At 24.1% G+C, this 14,072-nt stretch overlaps 2 protein-coding genes across 8 annotated transcripts in view; one reads left to right on the top strand and one right to left on the bottom strand.

Moving 5' to 3' along the window:
* Positions 1 to 4,275, top strand: part of LOC102680979 (methionine-R-sulfoxide reductase B1) — a 6,097-nt gene extending 1,822 nt beyond the window's left edge. For 2 of the 6 annotated variants that reach the window (XM_006612938.2, XM_006612935.2), the window contains exons 2-4: positions 548 to 647; positions 1,284 to 1,456; positions 3,876 to 4,275. In XM_006612938.2, the coding sequence (XP_006613001.1) occupies positions 562 to 647; positions 1,284 to 1,456; positions 3,876 to 4,066 (450 nt within the window). In that variant the 5' untranslated portion in view covers positions 548 to 561 and the 3' untranslated portion in view covers positions 4,067 to 4,275. Of the gene's footprint in view, positions 1 to 547; positions 648 to 1,283; positions 1,457 to 3,491; positions 3,610 to 3,769; positions 3,785 to 3,875 lie in introns of those variants that run through there. The other 4 variants (XM_006612937.2, XM_006612934.2, XM_006612939.2 and 1 more) reach the window with 4 other exon arrangements.
* A 1,411-nt stretch (positions 4,276 to 5,686) lies between these two features.
* On the bottom strand, positions 5,687 to 13,619 carry LOC102680746 (serine/threonine-protein kinase PAK 3). Of its 2 annotated transcripts, XM_006612932.2 has the most exons (10): positions 12,410 to 13,619; positions 11,419 to 11,614; positions 10,620 to 10,631; positions 10,014 to 10,182; positions 9,782 to 9,908; positions 9,526 to 9,643; positions 9,160 to 9,443; positions 8,576 to 9,071; positions 8,257 to 8,475; positions 5,687 to 8,143 (listed from the first exon to the last, which is right to left on the bottom strand). In XM_006612932.2, the coding sequence occupies exons 1-10, from the start codon at positions 12,463 to 12,465 to the stop codon at positions 8,060 to 8,062; spliced, it is 1,761 nt and encodes a 586-aa protein (XP_006612995.1). In that variant the 5' UTR covers positions 12,466 to 13,619; the 3' UTR covers positions 5,687 to 8,059. The 2 variants fall into 2 exon arrangements, with proteins under 2 accessions (XP_006612995.1, XP_006612996.1); XM_006612933.2 differs by lacking the exon at positions 10,620 to 10,631 and having other exon boundaries at positions 12,410 to 13,618.
* Between the last annotated feature and the right edge of the window lie 453 nt (positions 13,620 to 14,072).

Raw genomic sequence — 14,072 nt, forward strand, 5'->3', positions numbered from 1 at the left:
TATATTATTAATATATAGATTTTTAAAATATGGAATATTCATTATATTTTATTGTTAATATATTATATTATAAAATAATATAAATCTATTAGAAATTGATAGAAAATTGTATATTTTATTTATATCATATTATATATTACTTATAGATATTTATTATATGGACTGTTAAATAATTAATGCTTTATTAATTTTTAAATAACTGATATACAAATGAACATTATTTTTAGATTTTCTCTCTTCTTATTTATCAAAAAATAAAAATCCATAAATTTGTATATCTAGATCACATCATTTTAGTTTTCCCATATAGAAGTCACGTGTAACTGCGAAAGCATAATTATCAAATCTATTTGCCAAAGAAGCTGATTGGTTGGCTCAAGGTCACGAAATCTGATCATCCATGCTTCAAAGGAGTAGGCAGCAGTGCCGCTTCTGTTCTCTTGGTGTATAGTTGCATAGTTGTGAGGAAAGCGCGGCAAGCTGCCCGCGTTCTTTTTTTGTGTTATTAAAATTGTTATTATTGTATTTTTTTTTAACTTATTTTAAGGCTCAATTAGGAAAATGACTATGGAAATCGATAAAGAAGAATTAAAAAAACGTTTGACGCCGCTACAATGGCACGTCACGCAGGAAAAGGGTACAGAGAGGTACGTGTGATGGAAATTTAATTTATTTATTATTATATTGTGAATCATACTATCCTTATTTATTTTATAAACCACATATTTGTATTAATTTTTGTTGTTATTGGAAAATTTATTGTAATTATTTTCTATAATATGAATATTTTGCTATCGTTATGTATGATAGTATGTATGTAAATAATAATTTACAAGATTCAAAATTTTTAAATCAAAATTTACATATAGATCATTTTATTTTCATGTATATAATATATAATCTATTAATAGTATATCTTCATTTTTTATTATAAAATTTTTCAGACTTGTTATAATAAGTGTCATAATAAATAAATTTGATATATTGATTTTTTTTTTATGTATAATTTTTAACTAACAATGTTATATTATTGAAATTTTAATCGCAAAGATTCAAATAAATTACAATATTTATATGATATAATTTTCCAAAAATATTGTCCGTATGGTGGAAACTGGTTTACTTTTAGGTGATGTGAGACTAAAATAACTTTTTCAAGAGCATGTGTTGGCTTGACTTTGCGTCATGACCGAGTGGTTTAAAAATAAAGTATAGATCTTCATAATTAACTTCCTAGTATACATGCTTCTTGATGCTTTCAACTTTTTTGTTCCCTTATATAGACCTTTTTCTGGTTGCTACAACAAATTCTATGAAAAAGGCACATACACCTGTATAATTTGTGATCAAGAGTTGTTTTCTTCTGACACAAAGTACGACAGTGGTTGTGGTTGGCCTGCATTCAATGAAGTATTAGATCAGGGACGAGTCAAGCTAACCAAAGATACTTCACATGGTAAGTGTATATATGAAATTTTTAATTTACTGATAATTTTTTTAGAATTATGCTCGGATTTTTAATATAATAATATTAATAACATAGTATTAGATATTATGCATATCATTATATTAATTAAAAATATCTGCTTAAATGGTACATAGATAAACTCTGATATTATGAAATTTAATTTTTACATGATAATACTATACATTATCATAAATTGTACATTATCACACTTTGGAGTTTTATCTGTTTACCATTCTTAAATATTCTTAATTTTTTCTCACATTCACTCTATCACAAAACCTTTCCTATACTTTTAGTTCTTCTATCCTTAAGCCTTCCATATAATGTGTCACTTAATTTTGTTAAATCTTTAAACAAATTTTATATTTGATACAAATATATAAAATAATATATTATTTTAAAAAATTATACAATATAATTTATATAATACAATTATCAATTACATTTTTTGTGCATGGAAATTTTATCAATATTATTGGATTTTTATTATAAATATTTATATATTTTTAATTTATAAGAATAAAAATAATTGCATATTTATAATGTCATTATTATTTATATAATTTTTTAATATTTAAGTTATAATATATAAAAAGCATTCCTTTTATCCTTTTCCTTGCATGTTAATGCTTAGAGTGTGATTTGTGTTAGACTTACATCATCTAGTAAAATCTAAAATTATAATTATGCATTAAAAATCATTTTCTCTATATTTTATTTATATATATAAAAAAAATAAATTATAACTTTTTACTATTTAATCATATATTTTTTTATTTAGCTTTGCTATATATAATTGAGATTTTAATAAAATTACTATAATCGTAAAATTATAATAAAGCTTAGATTAGATTATATTTTATATGGATGAATTAATAATTAATATAACCAAGTAGGACAATTTTATATGCAATAAGAAAAAAATTTGATATAATATTTTTTCATTTTATGTTTCGTTTTTAAGAAAATTGATTTTGAAAATTCGTTCTATTTAAGTTAATGTTTATTAAACATCTGATAAAAAGAACTATAAAATGTTTATATAAATTATTATATATTATTTTTTATTGCGTCACAAATATAATTGAAAATAATTAATACATAATTGTTCGATGAATTAAAAATAATCGAATTGTAATGTGAAATCGTTTTTAATTTTTTTCAAATTCTGCAAAAATTACTTATTAAATTTTTTAATATAATAATTAAATAAAAATAAAAAAAGATATAAAATCTGATTATTTAATGAACTAATTTATTTTACTACCATAACAAATGCATCGCGAATACTTTTAATTTACGAAGTATATGTATATCTAATTGTTTATCAAAATTTTATGAAAACTAATTAGTATTTTTTTGGAGAGACAATTTTTAAAATCAATTTAATTTTTAATTTTAAAAACTTCAAAAATTAAGAAAAATTTATTAAATCTTTTTTAGTTTTTAAATGTCATCTCCTACTCAGTTATATTATATATATTATAATATGACTCAGTTATATATATTATAATTACGGACTTATTCTATATTAAAAACTTTTTCTTTTGTTAAATTCTTCGCTTATTTAAAAATTAATTAGAAATTTTAAATTTATGTTAAAATTATTTTTTATAATTTTTTTATTTTAATTGTTAAATAATTTACATAAAAAATCATTTTCTCTGTATTTTTTTAATATTAAATATGTTAAATTTTATTTTTTGTGTAAAAATATATGGACAAGTAAAAATGTATGATATGCAATATTAAGTAGATTGTGGTTTTAATATTTAGTTAATTTTTAGTTATTGAAATGGTAGTTATATGCTATTTATAAATACAAAGATTGTAATAATATGTAAAAGCAATAAGTATAATATGTAAATATCTGTGTTTTAATGTGATAATTAAATAAAAATGCTTTTTATTAATAGTATTAAAATAGTATAAAAATATATTATCTATCTAAATCTAATTAATGAGGCAAATATTTGTCGGGATTATTTTAATATATTTTTGAATTTTGTGATATAATATCAAGGCAGTTAAATTCAAGAAGAAATTTGGAGAGAACTTCGATGGATGAATAAAACAAGGAACAAGATTATGGGTATTAATTAGAATGTAGCTATTTTTTATATTATTATTTGGAATATAGAATTGATAAAATATATATTTATTTTTAATTAAAATTTTTATTTCTTTTGAAATTTATTTAGGTTATTTAGGTTTGATTTTAATTTTTATTGCAATCATCCTGTTGCTTTTATTAATATTAGTTTACTCTTTTTGATGCTGCTATAACTGGAAAACATTTAGAGTGCATAAACAAAGGTGTTGGTCTGCGTTTAATCACACTCTATAATTCTATTTCCTTTGTCTTCCTATTGCCCCGCTACCACCACTTCACTCTCACCATTGACAGTTGGTGGAAATCTACTACTGCTGATCGCAAACCCAGATATGGTGCGGACCGAGGTGACCTGTTCAAAGTGTGGTGCACATTTGGGACATGTATTTAATGACGGACCAAAACCTACAAGGAAGCGATTTTGCATCAATTCAGCATCTATAAACTTCCATCCAGCAGGAGAAGAGAAGAAGATTACATCATAAAACTAGTAAAACACAAATTTTTCTCAAAATTTTTGAAAATGCTTAAAAAATTTTATCCATTTTTTATTTTTTATTCTGTAAGAAGAAACAAAAATTATATTTTTTATTTAATATTTTAAATTATATTATGAATACCAGCATATACTTTTATGTTAAATCTTAATACATATATTCTATATATTTTATTTATGCATCATAGATTCTGAATTTAATTCCATTTGTTAGATTATTATACAAAATGTATATTTATAATGATAAAGTTAAGTAAATATTTATATTATAATCTCTTAGAATAAATTCAAATCTGTACATACACTCTAAATGAAAATCTAAAATATTACATTTAGTGTGTATAAAATATAAAAATTCATAAATTAATATAAAACATTTAAGAAGCAAAACAAAATAATTTATAAAAACATTCTGTTATTTTTTCATGTTACATATAATGAATATAATATATAAAAATAATAATTATATAATAACTTTATTTCGCGTAATTATTTCTGATTTCACATAATCCTTTAATATTAAAAAAAATTATTTTTTAATTTTATATTTATTAAAATAATATTTTACTATTTAATATTAGAATGAAAGGAAGGATTTCATTTAAAGAAGATAATGTGTGATATTTTGTTATAAAATGTTTCCTTATATTTTAACGTTTCAAAACAAACTAAAAGGTATTACAGTATAATATATACGCAAATTCTAGGCATAATTTTTACAATAATTCATTATTCATTTGCTGCTTTCTTTCATTTTTAAATTCGACACTGTTAAGTATTAGTTTTCCTGAGAAACCAGATTTTTACCAAATATATCCATTAGATAATAGATGCCAATTTCATATAAATAGAGGTACAGAATTCTTATTAAAACTTTGAAGCCAAAATCTTTAATGACGTATGAATAAATTAACGGCTTCGTTACTAGGCCTGATTTGTTTTATAATTGAGATCTCAAAGCATTTTCAAAAACATCATAAAAAAAATATTGAAAACATATACATATTTGATTGGTGTATAGGAACCTATTTCATAGTTTTAAACTGACAATAATACATTTCTTATAAGAATACATAAATGCACTTAGAACACTAATCAAGACATAGATGCAAAACATTTACATTATTTTTATGTATAATAAAATATTATATTGTGTTTAATACATTAAAATAATAAAGATAGATTTAAATTTTATAAGTAATACTTGCTTTTATTACAACAAGGCATATTAATACAATTTTGTACTTTTGATCACTAAAAAACAAAGTTCATTAAAATATCACAAATATTCAAAATATCCACATTTCTAATTATTTGTTTACATAGTTTTTTGAAACATAAACAAGTAAATTTTGCATCTAATTTTCTTGATTTGCGAATAAAAATAAATCTTATAGATAGCCATTTGTAGCTGAAATACGCTTAATAACTGCCGCAGTAATATAATGACATAAAATGGACGTTACTTTTTTTTTTCTTTTCTTTTTTTTTTTTTTTTTTTTTTTTAAAGATATTTGTGAAAATGCAGGACCTCGTTCAGTCTTTCTGATCGAGTTAACGTCAATTTTGACCCTGAATCGTATATTTTTTCTTTTTTTTTTTTTTTTTCTTTTTTTTTTTTTTTTTTTTTCTAAAGATATTTGTGAAAATGCAGGACCTCGTTCAGTCTTTCTGATCGAGTTAACGTCAATTTTGACCCTGAATCGTATATTTTTTCTTTTTTTTTTTTTTTTTCTTTTTTTTTTTTTTTTTTTTTTTTTTTTTTTTTTTTTTTCTAAAGATATTTGTGAAAATGCAGGACCTCGTTCAGTATTTCTGATCGAGTTAACGTCAATTTTGACCCTGAATCGTATATTTTTTCTTTTTTTTTTTCTTTTTCTTTTTTTTTTTTACAGAAACTGTTTATTAATACTAGACGTGCACAATTATTTTTTTTTGTTCTCTATACCTCCTATCATTGCTTACAAATCCTAAATAATTTGGAGTTGATACTGAAACAAAATAGTGCAAGAGTCCATTCTTATAGAATACTGAAACAAATTTCATGTGATTATATATTATTATCCCTGATTCTTTAGATAAAATTCTTTCAGCATATAACTCCAAATTTAGGCGTAAGCGCGATACGAACTGAGCTGCTTCGTCTGTCAAGTATAATTAGACATTATTGATATAAAAAAACTAATCAGGCTTTTTAATATTACGAAAATAATAAACCCAGTAAATAATAAATATAATATTACATATACGATAGTTCATTACCAAATAATGTATGTTTTTTTCTTTTTTTATTTCATATTATGTAATATATTCTTAATTTCTTCAATATCTATTATACTTTTACGTGGCGTTCTTTAGCTTTAGTTTACGATAAATCCCTATATGTAATGAAAATGCAATGAATAAAAATAACAAATTTGAAAATGTGTATTTCTTAAACTAAAAATATCCAAGGTTTCATTTTCAGTAGTATATGGTTAAGATATAATACAATTAGGAAAGACATTAATCATTATGTTTAATGTAGTACAACCATTTAGAAACCTTGTCTTATATAATTGTCAACGTAAATTTATATATTTTTATTGATCTGTATGTTTGTGTCTGTATTAAACAAAATATTAAATTATTCTGTTGATGGTTCAAGATTATAAGGAATCTAGCGCGAGTTTTTCACGTCTCTAAACATGACAAGACAGGCACTTTATAGTGTCACAAAATGTTCCTATATCTGAACCTTGTTTTAAAATTTCATCGATCATCCGTTCACTTTTTGTAAGACACGTTAAAGACTTATATTTGACCTGTATTGAAGAACACACGTAACTGGACATTTGTCCATAGAAAGATGTTCTTATATCTAACATATTTTAGTAACAAGGTCAATATCCCAACGTGTCCCGTCAGCGATGCAAATGAGAAAAAGTACTTATATTTTATCTTACAATTATAAATGAATAATTTTAAATAAGAATTGCATGTATTAAATTTATTATAAATTTCATTATATATGAAATTAATTTTCTATACTATATATACATTAACATAATACAAAAATTGCAATATCCAAATATTAAAAAAAATCTATTAAAATTCAATTTAATATAACATAATGAAATTTGCTAACATCCAATGACAAGAACGTGATTCTTGAGAACGTTTAAAACAAGTTAGGCTATCGCTTATACATCTACGTCATACTGACAGACCAAAGACTGAAAACATATTGCTCTGCTCTCCATAATTTCATTCAAAAAATATAAATCTGACACGAAGACCAATTTCTTTTTTCTACAATTTTTTGTTAAACCATAATAATGTATTAGAATAGGTCCTATGTACTTGTTCACATTTTTTATGGTATTATCTAATAAGGTTTTTGCTATAAATAATGTATGTTTGTAGCTAACTCTGATCTTCAATTTTAGAGTCAGTAATACTTTTATATCTTTAGAAAATAACTGACAGTCGCTTGAAAATCCTCGATGATAGTTTAATATTAGTATAAGAGCTTTTCAGGCAACAACCCACACATACAATTTATTTTGAAGACTATTTAAATAAAATGTTCAACTCTTAGTAACTAATAAATACCCATCGAGGAATACAAGATTTCTGCCGTCAGATCGTTCACAGTTCTTCTGATTTAACTTTATTTCCTCTCCCGCATAACATGCGAGAATCGAGCAATTTAAAAACTTTGAAACCATTTCTCGATACTTTTCAAGGTATCGGATAAGTTCTATCTATCTATGATCTATATATATATATATATATGTATATATATATATACATATATACATACATATACACACATATATATATGTATATATATTTATATATTTATATATGTTTATTCATTATTTATTATATATTATTGAATTATTGTGCCGTTCCATTTTGGGAGGGTGATTCATTATTTTTCATTATTTGTAAAATTATATCTTTGTGATCATGTTATATGATCATATATACCATTCTTTTAATTACCTTTAGCAGCTTCCTTCGCTGCCATTATCAAAGGTGTTAAGGAAGCAAGAGGCCTTGCTAATTTTAAGAAAGGATGCTGCAATTTGTTGTAAAATTACAATTTTTATTAAAATTTATTTCATATGATTATTACTTAAATTTGATATATATTAAATATATTTTATTTTTTAAACATATTATTAAAATTACCTTGAGTAATTCTGAAGCGGCTGATCGTTTTTCCACTTCAACTTCTAAACATTGATCCAAAAAATCTTGGAAAATTCCTGATAATTTATCTTTTTCTTTAATTTCTGGTTTTCCATTTGTTGCAATTAAATATAATGCTCTTAATGGATTTTCATTCAAATATGGTGGTTCTCCTTCTATCATCTCAATAGCCATTATACCCAATGACCAAATATCCACCTTTAAATAATGTATGATAATATAATAAACATATCTTATTTTTACACACGCGTGCGCGCACGTACACGTACACACATATGCACATACACATTTTTTTTACCTTTGGACCATATTGCTTTCTTGTAACTACTTCTGGTGCCATCCAATATGGTGTACCAACCATTGTAGTTCGTTTACTTTGCTCTGGTGAAATTTGTGCACAAAATCCAAAATCTGTTAACTTCACTCCACCATCTAATCCAAGTAAGATATTATCAGATTTAATATCCCTATGTATAACTTGATTACAATGAAGGAACTCCAAAGCTTGTAGGACTTCTCTACACACTGCTGCTATTTGACCCTCATCCATACAAGTTTCAGTTACAACATCTGTTAAACTACCACCAGGTAAATATTCCATAACTACCCATAATTCTTCTCCTACGAGATAACTATCCAAATAATTTACAACATTTGGATGTTTATTCTCCCGCATGACTAATATTTCATTTATTATTAATTCCTTCTTTGGTTGTTGTGAAAGGTTCATTTGTTTTATTGCAACTTCCATACCTGTTGATGTTTCAATTGCTGTATATACTGTTCCCGAAGCACTAAAAAATAATATTATAAATATATAATGATGAAAATCAAGAAAAAATTTGTTAAAAAAATAAAAGTTATATTTTATATGTAACTTACCCTTGTCCTATTTTTTCCATTTTTGTATATTTCCTATTTGGATCTCCTACACTTACAATTGTTCTTAATTTTTCTAATATTTCATCATCTGACATTTTTTTCTTTCTAGCTTTATCACTTTGCGCTGGTCTTGTTTGATCAGTTGTCGTCGATGTAGGAGTAGCTTGATTTTTATTTCTATCCAATTGTGATTGGTGTGGCTGTTGAGGTGTACCATTTCGTTGAGGTGATCCTAATGTAGTAGTTAATGGTGGTGGCGGCTCTTCTTCTATTGGCTTTGTATACTGATATAAAAAGTTTTATTCTCTAATTTAATATTTATATTTAAATAATTTTTTATTTTTAATAGTTTACAAAATTACTTACAATTGATTTCGTACGTTCCGGTCTAGCAGAAATTGGTGGTGGTGGTGGTTCATCTTCCTGTTCAGAACTAGTTGCACAAGCATCTGTTGGTGTACTACTTGGACTACTGCTACTTACTCTATAAATTTGTTATTTTTCAATGAATATTTAAATATATTTAATATGTAATTATAATTATATTTAAATATGTAGAAGTATGTAGAAAGAAATAGAAAGAAAGAAGAATATAGAAAAAATTTATAAATATAAAATTTACCTGCTGAGTGAATGTTGAGAATGAGAACTTCCAGAAGCTTGTGACATTGCTTGACCACGAATGTTTCCTACTCCTGTTCCAACACCTATACCCATGCTTCTAGGACTACTCGCTCTTTCAATAGGAGCTGAGCATAAAATGTTACATTTTTGATTTACTAATGTATTATAAAATTTATTATAATAATAATATTGACAATATAAATTAATTTTTAAACAAATTATTAACTTACCAACCACTCCAACCATTTTTGTAGTTGTCATGTATTTGGAACCTTTTGTTTCTTTACTGCTACTATCATACCAATTCAATACATCTAATACAGCCTGTGGATTTTTCTTCTGTTCTTGTTTACTAATATTACTAGACATAAGCAATCTTGCCCATGCTTCTGGCATCCCCTAAGATTAAAAATTATGTTTCAAAATAATCATTAATAATCTTATATATAAATTTTTTAAAAAGTAACTGATATATGAATATAATATTTACAAAGATATAATTCTCAAAATTCTTAAAATTAAGAGTTTTTATCATGCAAATAAAATATTTGAGAATTTATTTATTAAATAGAAGAAATAGTAAGATCTTAAGCAATCAAATTAATATTAAATTTCATTATTGCAAGAAAGCAATAATATCAAATGCAACGTTGACTAAAGCATCTATTAATCTATTAAAGCAGCTATGCTTCTAATTTATAAATTCTAAATTTCAAATAATAAGTAAAAACTTAATTTTGTTGATTGCAACAAAAACAAACAATTAAATTAAGTGTATATATAATAATAAAAAAAATACAGACAAACTACTTTTGTGGTCATTTGAAATTACTTACTTTTAATGGCAGCTTGAAAGAAATACGTGTCTAGTTAGTTTTTCATGTGAAAAAATAATAGGTATAAGAAGCATCAGACAAATTACCAAATTACTTTTCCACAATGTCCATACACATGTGAACAAGTGATGAAAATTCAATTTTTTTTAGGTACGAAAAATCCATCTGATATGATTTTACAAAAATTTTTATTATATTAATTAATATTTAATAATACATTACTAGTTGCTTTTACAATGTTATCTTATGATATTATGAAATTATGATATTATGAATTAAAATTAATTTGCAAAAATATATTTATTATTATTTACACAAAATTAATTTATTGAAATATACAAATAATTTTATCATGAAATGGATATTTTATTTAATATGAATTGCTACAATTTATTCCATTTTTAAATTTTTTTCTTTTTATTTTATTCATAAAATACAATATACTAATAAATAAATAAACCAATGAGTTACAAAACAAATATTAAATATCATATAGAAATAAATATTAATTTAATAATGTTATATTATGTTAATTATAATTATGTTATAATAATGTTATATATATATAAAAATAAATATAAAAATTTAATAAGAAATATTTTCTGATTAAAAATTATTATAAGATTTGTAAAAATTTATATTAGTAGTACAACTAGTAGTATAATGAAATACAAATATATTTATATTCAAATATATTTATAAACTTTATTGGATACTCCGTACCATTGTATAATAGCAAAGCAGAAAGCGAGTGCATTTTGAACAATATTAACAAATTGCAAATAATAAATTGACTTACCGTAAATTCACCAGTAACAGCATCAAATCCAACATGAACTGTATGTTCAAAATTAGTTGGGTAACTAATATTGGGTTTATCTTTATTTTCCTTTACCTTCATTTTGCTTTTCAATGTTTTTTTCTTACGTTCATCAGAATCAGGTTCTTTAGGTAGTGGACGCATATCCACTGGTAAGTTAGGTGTTGATTCACCTCTGAAATCAATTTAATATTTCATCTAAATACTAACACTGATTAAATAAGAGAAAACAATTTTACTTTTATATATTTATCTCTATATTTTATATATGAATAAAAATTATAAAATAATTTTTATACCAATTACATAATAAATAATTTTATTATCTATTATTAAATTAAAATCATATAAAATAAAAAATATAACTATAATAAAATAAAAAAATATAACTAATTTATATTTAATTTATATTTACTTATTACATCTTTACTTTTTAATATACATATAGATATACATATACATATGAATTTGTATATAAGTATTATAATCATTCATATGTATGTAAATTATTTATAAAATTAATATAAAAATAATGTACATATGCATATATATTATGTTTATAAAATATAGTTAGCAAAATAACATATAAAGTCTTTAAAGGATGATCTCCCACATCAGAATGTCATCATGTCTGAACTGTACAATTTTATTTTTAGCAACCAGTAGATTAGTGTCTGTTACTCTATTTTTAGGAGATGCAGACTTCTACTTATTGCAAAGAAAATAATAAGAATATAAAATGTAAAAACTCATGAATTTTTAGTCATATATGATATAATACAAAAATATATTGTATATTATATTTATTATGCAAAACTAAAGTACTACAGAATCAAATTTTAAATATTTATTTTTAAGTATATGCTTAAATTTCTAATATTAAATAATAAATTTTGTTTTTAAAATTCCTTGGTATTAATAAATTATAATACATGATAATGCAACATAAAGTATAAATTTAAGATAATACCTATTTGATGTAAGTCGCACAGGAGGTGCAGGGGGTTTATCTTCTTCATCTGACATATTGTATCTACTTTTGTTTCTTTGTTGTCAATCTATTTTATAACAATGTATTTCTATTGTTTTACTTGAAGATTTGTTTAACAATATTAGCTCAAGTCTTATAAAGATCGTAATTGTTGTTATGTTATATAAATTCTAAAGGACTAAGAGTTTAAATCACAGTGCACAGAAAATTTTTTATGTTGACAAAAACACCAAGTCTGTTGAAAACATGAAATTCTAAGATCCATTCACTTTTATTTTGGAAAAAAAAAGTTGTTTCTTTGAATTTAATAAATAATGTTGTTGAAGTGATGTTTTTAAAATACCGGTTCTATATCACGAGCACAAACAGATAGATTCTTGATAACCGGTAAAGAATATAAAACAAAACGGAGCAAAAATGCCTCTTCGTGGATGACACCACGAAAGATGTTTTAGAAAAGTTATTTATGAAAAGCCTTGTTCGATTGCGAAGAATAACGACGTTCTTGAACAGGTCAATGTAAGTATGGGGTGTGCTCGAAGACGAGGGATACACAGGCACCTCAAGAAAGCGTGATTCACGCACGGGTGCAGACACCGCGCCGCATCCACGGATCTCTAATTCTCACTCCTTCTCTTTCTTTCTTCACTTTCTTATTCTTTATCTCGATTTTCTTTATTAGTATCGCGTTTGCTCTTTCGTTCTTACGATATTTCACTCCTCCCTTTTTCTATCCTCTCGCATTCCCGAAAGAAAAAATACGATTGTATATCGTGTATATATGGCGCCGCTTTATCCACACGTCCGTGATGTGCCGCGTTTGGGCACGGCGGAGGCGGAACCGCGCGGCGCTCTAAGTCTTATCAATGGTACCTCATTTCGTACATATAATCGACGCCCAATGTCGACGAATGTCTCTCTATTCTTCTCCACGACTTTTCAAAATTGATAAGAAGTCTGAATCACCACCGCCGCCGCGGTCCTTTGGCACTGCACAGCGCCTCCAGTGGAACACCGTTCACTCCCTCTCTTTCTGTATCTCTCTCTTATCCTTTCTCTTTCTTTTTCTCTTTTTCACTTTTTCATTTGCTTTTTTCTCTTTTATTTAACTGTATCTTTCTCTTCATACATTTACAAGATTTGATTATTAATACATACATATATATTTATTTCCTACATCTATATTTATTATAACTTAACATAATGATTATGTATATGTGTATACATATGATTTAAAAAGAAATTTAGAATAAAATAGAATGAAATGGTGGTAAGACTGTAAACGAACAATTACAGGTTAGCCAATGTAAAAACAAATATTGTTATAAACTTCATTATAGTTTTATTCATAAAAATTAAAGCTTTATGTGAAATGTTGCAAGTTTTCGAAGATAAATTAAAAATATGAATATTCAGGATGTTTTAAAATCTTAAAATTCTGTATATTTAAATTATAGTTTAATAATTTTAACTATTTGCTATATATTTTCATGTAGGTATCTATTGATATTTTTATTCATATTCCTACAATGGATAACATATGCTTTTATAGATTATTTTTATAAATTTATTATTTAAAAATATAAATTTAAAAATATTACATTCTTCTTATATATAATTTCTTTATTTTAATTTTTAATTA

This window comes from Apis dorsata, unplaced genomic scaffold (assembly GCF_000469605.1).
Source record: "Apis dorsata unplaced genomic scaffold, Apis dorsata 1.3 scaffold_129, whole genome shotgun sequence".
Lineage (NCBI taxonomy): Eukaryota > Metazoa > Arthropoda > Insecta > Hymenoptera > Apidae > Apis > Apis dorsata.